This window comes from Psittacula echo (genome assembly GCF_963264785.1).
Source record: "Psittacula echo genome assembly, chromosome: 2".
NCBI classification, from domain to species: domain Eukaryota; kingdom Metazoa; phylum Chordata; class Aves; order Psittaciformes; family Psittacidae; genus Psittacula; species Psittacula echo.
Window position 1 is genome coordinate 15074182 of NC_137737.1, and position 13673 is coordinate 15087854.

A 13673-nucleotide genomic window follows, 5' to 3' on the forward strand; every position below is an offset into this window, starting at 1 on the left:
CAGTTCAATACCTTAAAAACACAGTGCAGAGACACCTCACTAAACATGTTACAAGTAACCACCTATCTTTGATTCTACTTTTCCTTGCATATTTCTGAAAACGTGACAGAAATCAAGCAGTTTATGCTGGAATTCCATTATAAATGTTGTAGTGTGTTGTTATTATTTATATACTGGAAGTACCGTATATTACATTATTGTAAGAAGATGAATCAATTCATAAAGAGTAAGTTGATCTTTGAAGTAGACTATCAAGATTATAGGATAAAAGTACATGACTGCCTTTATGAAGTAATCACTACCCCTGCCCAAGGGATTTACATAAAACAGCTTCTAATGATGCTTTTCTTGTCCATCAAGCCAGAGCCATACACTAGTAGTAGACATGCCAACAAGAAAATATAGATGAGTATCTATGATCTGCAGAGACAACTGCTTTCAGAACACTCCATTTACCTCCTCAGTATTAGTGCAATAAAAGCGGAAAGGATGTGAAAGTAATTAATTGACATACATATTTAAGGCATTTCAATCTCTCACCAGCGTAGGATTAACAACTCTATGCTTATTAAAGTACTTCATATTATTTATGTTACAGTAGTGCCCAGAGGCCTTTACTGAGGCTGAGGCCTCTCAAGTGGAGTATTAGAAAACCATTATCACATTGACTCAAAGAACTCCCTTCCAAATTATTTTTTAAAACAGCCATGTTTTAAGACAAATTACTACCTCCGTAAGCTTTGCTACAGTTTTTGATGTTCAGCTCATCCTTATTTTTAATGTCAGAAGTACAAGCACACCGCATGTTTTTAAACAGAAAGACAGAATCATAGCTCTGAAACACATCTGCCCTAGACTTCTCGCTGCCTTTCAGGCCATTTGGTCTAGACACACAAGCATTCCTTCATTTACCAGTACCTGTGTAAAGAGGTATGTATAACTAGACTGCTGTCTCTCTACCCTCTACAGAACAAAACCCCAAACCAAACCCTAGCATTAATAGGTCTGTGGGAATTTGAAATGTCACTAGCAAAATGATCTGGGACAAATCAGTAGGCTCCCAGAATTCTCACTATGATCAAAGTAACAAGTGTTAAAGTTCACATGGAAAAGGCAGAATCTGCATCAACTTCTTAGAGGCATTATTAAACAGATGGCTCCATAATACCACTTTCCAAACAAGTAAGTGTGTACACAAACATTAGCACAATCTGCTGTTGTAAAAATCTGTGCCCTTCTCAAAGTTCTTTTCTGAGACAAATATTTTTTCCCAACTTCAAAAGCTGTACTGTCATATCCTGCATAATTAACTGTTGGTTTATACTAACTGGCCCACTGAGACTCTTCATTCTATTTTACTTGTAAGATGCATTGAATGAAAGCCAGCACAACTCTCTCCAGAGAGTCTAAACAAAAATTTAAATTACAAAGTGTTAAAAAATCATTAGGTAACCATTAGTACCAAACAAAACACAAACATCCCCCAGATTGCTCTGTGCAAGTCAGTTAAGCCAGTTAGTCTGATGCATTTTCATTTGTTATGAGATAAAATGCAAGACTCATGATCAAGTATTCTACAATCCATCGTATGGTGGCACAGCAGCAAAAAGCCTCCTGGGGATTAGAAATAACCCACCTGCCAAGGATACTACTGCATCCTGTATGGTCACAGGCACTGGGCAGTCAGCACCTATCACAGCTCTGGTGGCAGAGTCCAGCCATAAACTGAACTTTTCTGTAGTTTGCTTATTTCAGTGACAGGCTCAGTGTAAGTTATCAATATATCAGAATTTCTCTACACTTGATCCCCCACCCAAACAGATTTACACCTGACCTGTCTTATGCATGTTTTATAAGAAGTTTTGATCTGCTACAGTTCAATCCTTAGCAATTTCAATTAAATTCCTTAATTTCCACAGATTAACATTGGAGTTTAATATTCTGTTCAACAAATCATCTCTGGAATTCATATGCTCTTAAAAGCTTAATGGAGAACAGATTTTCAGTGAGATTCCCTATTTTCCTGTCTCAGAGAAGGATCTTACCAGATTGCAAAGCTTCTCTTTTCATTCTCTTAGAGAAGAAACTGCTCCACCGGAGCTATAAGATCCCAGGTTCTACCTTCACTCAAGAAAAACAGAAAATCTAGAGCACAATATAGCAATTGCAGTATTCTTCTAGAATTAACAGTATGCCAAATAATGAAATAAATACTTTTCAAAACAAAGAAAAAGCACTTTGAATTTTCCTTTCACAAGTCACCTTGTTGCTTGCCTCAGAACTGATTGTTCACATCTAGAGCAAATTTCACAACTGGAAATTGGTCTGAAAAAAGTAAACTTGGTAAGTTACTTACTGTAAATTTGCTACTTTCACTGATACAGGAATGTGGGGAAGTTGAGCGGCCCATTTCAGTGTGACATCTTGATAAACATTCAACATTTTACTATGGTTTCCAATTAGAGTGTTTATTGTTCCTTCTTTCACTGTTAGAGATACAAAATCAGGTTTAGGATGACAGATTTTCAAAAGCCAGTACTTTTCTTGTATCATTATACTCTTTTTTCTTTTAAAGACATTAATTCTTATAAAGTACCAAAGTTAAGGAAGTTACATTGACAATAACCAAGGACATAGGTGATTAATTATGGACACCAATATCAACTGCGCACTATACAACATATCCAACAACTGGCTCTACCCAGCCACATCATGATGAACGAAGATTCCTAATTGCCATGCTGGCATGCCAGGACAGATGTGACAAAATACACATTGGTTAAATAGATTAGCTATTTAAACTCTTCTTTAAATGACTCATGAATACTGATCAAAAGTGTACGCATTTGTAGAGTTTATTTATAGTATAATTTAAATCAGACAGCATAAATCGTGAAAATAAGACGATATTTTAACTCTAAAGACAGTGTCAAAAATTTATCTAATAGTAGTGGAAACAGAATAGGTATGAAGAATCTGTAGTTCTATAGTAGCATCCAACCAAGGTGCTTCCACACCATGCAGTTTCATCTCCTACCAATAAACTTGATTTTTTTTCACTGTCCATAAATGACAGAAGGTTTCAAACATTAGTTTACTCTTCCAAAATCTCTCATACTTAAATGTCTGTTGCTTTGGCAGCCTGGGCAAACTTACTCAAACAGTAGACAAGCACCTCTGTTCGGTGATGAGAAAATATCTATTCAGATGCTAAAAATTATGAGACATCACACTAAGTAATATTTGACAATCAACCTGCTTCATCTAAAAAGAGAGATCTGATTCCACAGATTTCCTAAAGATCAACAGCTTCTTGAGAAAAACCTATTTATTCAGAGGGGGGAAATAAAGAAAACAAACAACTTGGCTGTAGAAGTAACCAAGCTAAAGTTAAGTTGACTTTTCCTTTTACAAACCTGAACAATAAGGAATGAAGCAACTCGGGCTGTAATCAAGCTTTTTCATGAATCGAATTTGCCCATTATCCTTAAGGCAAAAGAAGTTTCTCTCACCAAGCACAAAAACGGAAGAAACTGTCTGATTAAAGGAGACAACGCATATATCCAGTGCTTGCTCGCCGAGGTTTAAAACCCAATCCACCTTCAAAAGAAAAGAAACATGCTCCAGAGATCAGTCAACAGCTGCTTATTAAAGACAAAGCTTAGAGAAGGCTCAGATCTCATCAAGTTACGTGAATATCATTAACATAGACAGAAAAGTAAAATCAAGGTCTTTTTCTGAGGGAGGGTTATCCTATTATTTTGAAGGCAGTTGGTAATTTTCCTTATTGTGATTAAAGCAGCAAAAACATCCACTTTTTAAAACAGTCATGAATTGATGGCTAAGCACTTAAGTATATTCAAATTTTAATACACACATCCCATTCAAAATTAAAATGCTTCATGCTTTAACTATTAAATCCAAGAGCAGAATATTAAAATCATTTAAATCTGTACATATCTTTAGATAAAGGGCAAGATTAGAGACAAAAGGTGGCAACTTATTATACTAATACATGTAAATGGAAAAATAGACAAAGTTTCAGCTGTCTAAGCCAACATTCATGCTTATAGTCAATAATGTACACCTTTCAGTCTGATGAACATTTGTGTGTATTAGTGCATTTTTCCTACTACATACATGGATATAATAAGCAACTACTTAAAAATTCTGCCTTGTCTATATCCTTACATCTCTAAATACCACTGCTTATTGGTACGTTTCATTGGTTTGCTGTTTCAGCTTCTTCGAGAAATTTCAACTAATTCACACATGCAAAAATGGCTTTTGACTTCTGCCAAGCTGCTTAAACACAAATTCTGAATTCCTGAAGTAAAAAAAGTATCCAAGTTGAACTGTCAGCACTTCCTTTGAGAACAGCATCAATCACTTTGCTTAAAGAACATAGAATGTGCTTGTAAACACAGTTGCCTATCTGATACATGAAGCTGGAAGTGCCACCTTAAAAGACAAAGGTAAAAAAAGCCAGGCTTGTTACATTTGTCTCCATGTATGCTTCTCATTTTAGATTAAAAAATAATATTTGCAGTGTATCCAAATTTCTTATTTAAAAAATATGTCTTCTCCTAATGCAAGATTTAGGATTCTGACTGACAGTTTCAAGAAGGTTCTATGATTAGCCACTAGAAGGAAGATGCTCTCCCAATATTTTACTGTCAGACCTGAAATATGCTGAGTATACATAGTACATTATGTAGACAAGCAATTCTATCCCAGGACCTCAAAGAAGGCCAATTTCTTCCTCTTAATAGGAGACAGCTCTAATATTAAACAACTTAGACACAGGGACCTCCTGAAGACTATTGAATCCACAGGTTTTTTGACCAAAAGAGTCCAGGATACTATTTATGGAACTGGTTTTCACTGCTGAGTTTCCCTAGTAGAATGAGGTTCATTTTCCAAGTCCAGTACAAAGTCACAAATAAACTTAAATTAAAACCATGAGCTATTTTCCCAATTACCTATTTTACTTCAGTTTAAGTTCTGTATTACACAGACTGCTTTAGAAATAGTCATTTCCAGTACACAGTTCTCTCATGGGTTTTTTTTTTTCTCCTTAGAACATCAGTGAGTTTTAAGGCCCAACCTTAAACAACTGAAACAAATCTTAATAGAAATCTACTGGAGTCTTTCCATTTCCTTTAACGGCAATTGGATCAGGTCCTTTGTCAGCAGACAATGTTTCCATTTGTTACTTAACATTGGTTTCTTTACCATGTAGGCAGCGTACCATACAGGTTAAGTAAAATAAACAGGTTTTACCACAAGTCTTTTTCCAGAACCAAGTTTTGCCTGGTCTGTTTCTTGTCTTTCATCAGCATCTGTAGCAAATGCCAGCACTTGGTATCTGTTTAGAAGAAAGGATGTTTAAAAAAGTAAAAATAAAATGTATCTTTGTAGTTAATATCCTTATATTAAGAAAAAATATAATTATCATATTATGAGTATAGATGTACAGCAAAGCACGGTCTGAAAGGATTGTCAGAAAACCTACTGCAACACATCTATCAACAGCACAGACGATGAGATAAATATCACCGTAGGCTAACAGCTAAATGTAAAGGCAGAAATTAAAACAAACATTTCTATTCAGACTTTATCTGGTGTTAAATTATTTCAACAGCTAAATATATTACAGGATAGAAATCTAAGCCACAAAGACAGCAAGAAACCAACTTATTTTCAAATTGTGAAATCACTATTCTAATACAAAATTGACTTTGTTTTCTCTTAAGCTTTATAAAACTTCCTAAACTACCCAGAAATACAATCTGCTATATATAACAGTTACTCTGAAACACATCCATTAACTAAGTGGTTCCAATCCAAGATATAACAGTAAATTGGCACCAGAAGGTTGCACATCTAGCTAAAGATGAGAGGTTTGCAAGTCTGGGTTGGGATTTATTCTTTTTAAACTGCCAACCAACCACTTAAGAAAACTGGCACTGAAGACATTAGAACAAAAGATGTCAACTGCCAGAAAAGCTTTGCACATTCATCCTCATATGCAACCCTCAACGTTCAAAATGTCCTCATTGACACTTCAGTAACTTATTCCTTTCCTGAATTTATGCTGCTGTCCTAACATACTGAACTACTCCATTGCTCACATATCACTAAGTAATCAGTGAAATACTGAAGTTTCCTACAGAAGTGAAGTAACCAAGAAAAAAAATTATCCAAAAGACAGCATTCGATTCTGGAAGTCATGGAGTGCCATCAGCTCCTAAGCTCAAACCAACACAATTCTGAATGCTCTAATTCAAGTTTCACAAATAAGTTATGTATTTTTCCATATTGTCAAACTTAAAGCTTTAAAATTATGATAGCAGAAGCCCTCACATTTCAGGTGCATGTATTGTAGTGCTCACTACTGAAGGATTTTAGCTTTTAAAAATATTTACCTACAGAAGTAAACTATGTACTTGGAGTAAGAAACTTCAACTGCTTAAGGTGAATGTTATGACTTAGTTAAAAATACTAAATAAGCTGCTTTTAGTACAATTATTATGTCTTTAATTGTTCTCTATATGAACAAATTCACTTCCCTCTTTCAGTTTAACATGTGTAGGATAAGCTGCAGATTCTGACCAAATACATCTTTTTCTTTTCACCATATTTTATTGACAGTCTTAGCGGGCACATTGTCATTTTATTAACTAATCAGAGACTAATAGTTTTCAAACCAAACTCCCATCATTCAGCAATACGTATTGATGTTTAATGTTTTAATGGAGAAAGAATAAAGCAAAGCAAGCATCAAGTTCCTTGGTCTCTTCACACCTTTGAAGTTGCCCAATCTGTTCAACAGTGGGCCAGTTCCCTAGATCTGCCTTTTTACACCTGAAATAATCTGTGGAAGTGCTTGTTCTTCAGACTTTCTGCCAGCAGAAGTTTTAACAAAGCCCTGTCTCAAATCTCTTCCAAAAACTGAACAGATTTATCAAGCTAACACCTATTTGCATCAAAATAAAAATCCCATTGCAACAACAAGAAGGAATATCTTCCTCAAGCAGTACAGTGCAGACAACACTGAAAGCACAGATTAGACTGAACTGAAGCAGGGAAAATCCTGGCACTTGCAGAACAACTTGATGACCTAGTAAACTTAACACACTAATGCAAATAAAATAGGACCATAGAGTCCTTAGGACACAGGATATGCTTTCTTCTATGACTGCGCAGAGACAGTAATCAGTAAACAACATAAAACATTTTCTTCTTTCCTGCAATTACTCATCATCTGATTTGGGATACTACATTAATACAGGCAATAAGTATTAGACATGATTACTTTTGGTTTACATACTAAATGATAGCACCAAAACATGCTATAATCACCGAACATGAACACATACTTGTAACTCTCAACCTGTCGACAAGAAGACACTGTAATGAAAGAATCAGTCCGAGAGCTGTATGTCAAGGGACCAGGCAGCAGAAAACCAGGTAGAAAACGGCCAAAAGCATAGCTTTCCTGTTCAAACAACATAAGCATCCCATCCATGGACTGTATACATATCAAATCTCGACCTAAGAAAAGCAAAAGAAATAAAATACAAAGGAAACACAGGATTTTCATTTATATAGTTTAAATCCTAAAATTCTTAGTAAATTAAAATTGTACTCAGAAGTAATCCTAACAAAAATAAGATTAATTGTAATTTACGTATTTACTTTGAGGAAAAAATGCTAAATATGCCAACCTCAATAAAGGCTTGCTTACTAAAATAAACTAGATTGGGGGAGAATAACATTCAGAATATATTAAGAACAAAAAAGAGAGTCAAATATTTTATTTAAAACCAAAATTCCTAAAGCTATTACTATTACAATCTCAGTTTAAAGAAATGTTTACTACTGCCAAAACCCCAAATTACGTGGGTTCTTAAATGCCTCCATACCTTACAAGCAGTCATAACAACCATGGTTTAAAAATACCCTATTCTACTCTTTCAAGTCAACTTAAGCAAATTTAATACAAAGTCCTACAAATATATATTGTTGTGAAAATAATACAATGGTAATGTTTTCCACATTTTGCATTCACATTTCTGTCTTTTGGGAAAGAAAAAACAAAAACCAAACAAAACCAAACCAATGCAGTCTGTGTCATCAACAAAACCAAGGAGTTATTCTATATGGAGGGCAATGAAAATTCATCTTCCTAAGCTGAAAAAAAAGTCAGAATCTGTATTAATATAGGAACAAGCTATGCAGCACCAATTCAGTGTGGAAATCATTACTGTTCAAAACTAATCAGGCTGAGATTTTGCCTGATACTAAAGACAAACCAATATGTCTTTGGGTTTTTTCTACTACTGCAAGTGAGAAAATGTAAATATATCATGCTTATAGCAGCTCATTATACTAGTGACCACTTGTCACTAGCAGCTTCAATTTGATGATTTCAGTCTCAAAAGTTTGATCTACAACATGATGAAGTTCGTACCACTACACTAGAAACTTGAAACATTTTAAATGTTTCCTCTTCTATGTGCAGATTAAGGTCATACCTCCTTCTAGAAAATGCAGACTCTTTAAGTCTGTTTACGGCAAAAATCAACGAGGAAATGTTTTCTTTGACTAAATGCAATCATTTTTGAGAGAATTATTATGGGTTGAGAGATATATTGCTATATTTGAGAGAATATATATGGGCTTTTGGATACCCAAAATCATTTTCTAAACAGAGAAATCGGTTTAGAACTAGGACTTCCCTAGGATTTTCTACACAGACTTTTAAAACTGTAAAGTATCATCTAGGGCTTCTGTTCAGTCTTAGAATTTATTGGTTATAAAATTAGAAACACACAGTACTCAAACACATCAGACATGCAGATATACACACAACTCTTAAACGTGCATAACTCATGCATTTCCTCTGAAATTATTTGTATAAAGCAGCTTTATTAAGTCTCTGAGAATCATTTACCCTGTTAAACATTCTTCATAGAACAGCTTCCAGAATTTTCCGATTTATTCATGCAGATAAATTCTACACCTAAAATACGCATTATTCAAGAGGTTACAGTGACTGCTGATCATAGTCAGCATATTTGGTTTGCTGCTTATACTGAGTCTCTGAAGTACCAGCCAAGAGCACTGCAATGACTTTGCTAGCAGATGATTCAGAAATAATACTGATCTACACATACCTTTCATGTTTCAATTAAAAAAAATAAAGATGCATGTGAAGATATATGCATATCATATATGCATATACAAAGTTATTAATTACTGCAATTCTGAATGCCCTCCTTTTCATCACTAACAGATGACACTATCAACTACTATTAGTGTAAATTAAAAATACATATGTTAGTGTAAATTAAAAATATATACATAAAAGAATTGTAGCAACTACACTAGTTAAGTTCACTTTATCACTTGAAGCACACTAAGGCTGTGAGTAGATAAATGACCAAAATCAATCTAATGCTAAGGAGGCAAGTGATCCCTGCTCACTCACCTCCTTCCCTGGGCCTCCAGTTCCTCCCCATTCCCAAGCCAGATCTGGTACTTTTCTGATGGCTCTTAAGCTGATAGCAGGACTCATCCTGAATTTATAGGTTTTTTGAAGTTTCAGACAAGTGAGTCATCACCCCACATAAACAACTCCATTCAAGCTTAGAAGCATGACGTTGCTCTGGGCATGATGTTTAAGGATATATGGGTCCAGATGGTTTTCCTCCCTTCAGCCTGCTGAGAAACTTCTTTGAGGACTGACAGCTGTTTGAAAGAGATGGGATCCTCTGACTAAATCCAGCAGAACTATCTTTGCCAACAGGCTTGCCAACTCAGTAGGAAAAACTTAACACGTAAGTGGACAACGAGGAAGACTGAAGATTGGTTAAACTACCAGGCTCAGAGGTGCGTTGCCATTCAGAGGGATCTCAACAGACTGGATGTGTAGGCAGACAGCAATGTCGTAAGTTCAAAGGGAAAGGCAAAGTCCTGCCCCTGGAAGGAATACCCCCAGTCATCAGTACACACTGGGGACAAAACAGTTGGAAAAAGGTTCTGAAGAGAAAGACCTGGGGCCTGTACCATGAGCCAGCAATGTGCCCTTGCAGCAACGGCAGCCAAAAGTATCCCAGGCTACATTAGGAAGAGTATCAACGGGAAGCTGAAGGAAGCAATCCTTCCCCTCAACTCAGCATTGGTGAGGCCACATCCAAAGTAGTTCTGGGTCCAGTTCTGGGCTCCCAGTGCAAAAACACATCTGGGGACATACCACAGCATGTCCAAAGGCCACAAACATTATTAAGACTCTGGTACATCTTTCAGATGAGAACCTAGAGAGCTGGGGGTGCTCAGCCTAGAGAAGAGAGAGTACAGGGGAACCTCACCGATGTGCATTAATGCCTAATGGAAGAGAATGAATAAGAGAGACAGGCTGCTCTCTGTGGCATGAAGTTACAGGACAAAAGGCAATAGGAACAAACTGTATCACATGAAATTCTATCAGAACATGAAAAAAAAAGACTGGTGGGTTGGCTGGGTTTTTTACTGTGAACACCAAACACTGGAACCCATTGTCCAGAAAGGTTGCAGAATGTCCTTCCATGGGCATACTGAAAACACAACTGAACACAATTCTGGGCAAATTCTAGATGAAACTGCTTGGAAACTGGGATTGAATTAGATGATATCAAGAGAATAATAATTTAAATAAAGCATTCTATCTTTCATCTCTGATCTACTCTAAGGCACTACGGTAGATATCTGTTCTTCAGTCCTGTGAAATTTCACGGGATTTAGTCCTATTACATACTCCCGATCAGCAAACAATGGAAACCATTAATGGTTTGCATGTTATGCTATCAATGTTAATGGCACCCAGCTTCCACTTCCCAACAGCTGCTGACAGTGTTACCACACTGGTGATACAGTCTAGAAAAAGTATCCAGCTGTATAAAATTATGAGTAACCAGTAAAAGTACTCTCAGAAACTTGTACAAACACTGATAACTAGTAAAAGGTGCTAGCCCACTGGTTGCCTGCACAGTTTTAGCTTGTTATCTTATAGTTATTGGCTACTAGGATTAACCAGTGGTATTTTCATTTGGCTTGCAAGAAAACAGTGCTTCATAATCCAGGTGTCCACGTGACCACAGCTACTCTACATCTGTTACCTCAAAACCATATACATTCACATTCAAAGGCATACCGAAAACCCTCTCAACACTATATATTAGCCAACTATTCAGTTCCACTCGATTTTACACATTTATCAAGAAGACAACGCTGTAAGTCTGGGTGTAGAGAATCTTCAACTCTCCTTGCAGTTTTCTATGAATTTTCCTACCATCAGCTGTGTGCTAGAGAAGAAACCTGCAGTTGTCTGTCCTATTTCCAGAACCTTAACTTTCGATGTCTAGCTTCTGTTGAACTCCCTGGTACCTGAAGACAAAGATTACACATATCAGCCTGCAAAATGTGTTGGTTTTTTTTAAAGGCCCAGTAGTACAACATATTTGTTCTTTGTTTGTTAAGGCTTCTTCTTCATCATCTTTTCTTCCTTAGAAAAATACAGGCAAAGCCAGAAGAGAAAAAAAAAAAAAAAAAAAAAAGAAACACCTACATTTCTATTCTTTGATGACACTGACAGACAAACACTACAGCAGATATAATTGATATGCAGTGGTCATCTAGTAGATATATTACAACTCAAACAACAGGAAAAAGTAAAGGCCAGTAGAAGTGTTGAGGTGTTACTGCTTAAGTAACATGTAGTAATAGCTTCTGCTTCCATGTGCATTATCAGTATCAATCTTATTCATACAAATTTCATTACATCATGAAAATTATTAAAACTATAGCACTTTCTGCAATAAAGATGGAGCTACCATGTTAGACATGGAAGCATTCATCTTTAACATTCATAATCCCTGATCACATACAAATGTCAATGTTAAAATCTCTCCTGTTTTAACATTAGTGATATGACTGAATATGATAAGATTGATATGAATATATGATTGATATATCATTGGTATGACTGATAGGAATATATGATTGATATGATCTGACAAGTTCTTTAGAGTACTCCAATGATCTCCAAGAACACCGCAGTACTGAACTGCAGTGTCTGAAGCAGCACATATAAGGCACCTAAGACTGAATCACTAATCGCTTTCTGACTTGAAGGGTACAGCATTACTTCTTAATATACCTACCACTTTGTTCATCATATTTGTGTCATTCCCACTCACTAACTCTCAACTCTGGATTTTAACTAGCTTGTACTAGTGGTTCAAACTCCAATTATCCAAACTATTACATGTAAAGCATAATTAAAGAAAACTAAATTGTGTATGAACTCTTTATTTCCCAGCATTTTATAGGTCAACTTATTTCCTTTGGCCATTTGTTTTTAATGTGTAGCTAGTGAATGGAGTTTTTATGTTTCACTTTAAGAAATGCAGTTGTCCAAAAACTGGGCCAGAAATGTCCATTTCGAAAAAGCTTATTGCAGCCAGTTGGCTTTACCAGTGACATATTTATAAAGTGAAAATATAAACCATAGGGTTTTCTGCAGATCAGATGGAATCACTTAGTATACTCTACATAGTTGCAGCAGCTCGTGTCTCAAGAGGCATGTCCTGCAGCCAGAAAGTGTTACTTTTAAGCACAAGTCTGGCTACTGTTGTTTTGTAGTTTTGTTATTCTAGCATGATATGAATACATTTACATCACACTTTTAAACCACAATGTATTTTTAGAGCTAATGCAAAGCCAAAATGAGAGGCAGGTGGTAGCTCTTTGAAATAAGCTTCTAATTAAAGTTATTTTGGAGCTCAAGGTTTTTTGCATGTTAATGATTTCCTCTACTCCAAGCCTCCCCTCTGGCACCAAATCATTTTCATTAAAAGTACATTATGTAAAGCACAAGGCCTGAGCACCACGTGAATTCATGCAATGAAAACTACACTATCAAACGGGATGACTTAGAGATCAGAAAAAGCTTCATAAAGTTACAGCTTTCTAGGAGAAGTCAGCAGAGACAACCTTATTGCCCCCGATGGTAATCAGAAGCTTCAGTCAAAAGTCTTGTGTGAAAGGAAGTGTCAATTAAAAGATCAGTTGCCATTTATAAGATGCCCAGGAACCTAAGAGCCCTTTAACGATATATGGGAAATGTTTTTCAAATATGATAAAAGAAGTTAAATTCATCACACAAACTGTATTCCCACACACTGGAAAAGAAATTAGTGTCCTGACATGAAACAAGCAAAAATGTTTTCTTTTTCCTTCATCATTGAAATTCACCCCAAAAAGTTTCTCACAGCACAGAAAACAGTCTCCTCCAGTTCAAAGCCATTCTGAAGAATTCAACTTGCTGCTAAGTACAGCTCCTGAAACAAAACAGATCTGGGTCAACTGTGAGAAAAGCACTTCAGGAATCACTTCTGCCTAATGGAAAAACCATTTGAAAATATGACAGGCAGTTCTTAAAACAATGTATGCCTAGAAAAAGGTAAGTCTTAGGTTACTTCTCTAACCCAAAGGAGGAAGCACATGTCAGTGTGCATTCTTAAAGACCTCTGAATCGACTAGCATGGTGGTCTGGTGCCTGCTCATTGCATTACTACAGAAGGAACCACAATTCAGGACTTCAGCTGCAGCCATTCATTCTAGGCCAG

General features: G+C 36.1%; 1 protein-coding gene across 1 annotated transcript in view; it reads right to left on the bottom strand.

Moving 5' to 3' along the window:
• The window catches only part of BBS9 (Bardet-Biedl syndrome 9), a gene marked incomplete at its 3' end in the record, with an annotated part of 276367 nt that overhangs the window by 241571 nt on the left and 21123 nt on the right, over positions 1-13673 (bottom strand). The window contains exons 6-9 of the mRNA XM_080611280.1: positions 7383-7557; positions 5284-5368; positions 3417-3600; positions 2357-2486 (exon numbers count right to left, since the gene is read on the bottom strand). Coding sequence (XP_080467406.1) covers positions 2357-2486; positions 3417-3600; positions 5284-5368; positions 7383-7557 — 574 coding nt within the window. The remainder of the gene's footprint in view (positions 1-2356; positions 2487-3416; positions 3601-5283; positions 5369-7382; positions 7558-13673) is intronic.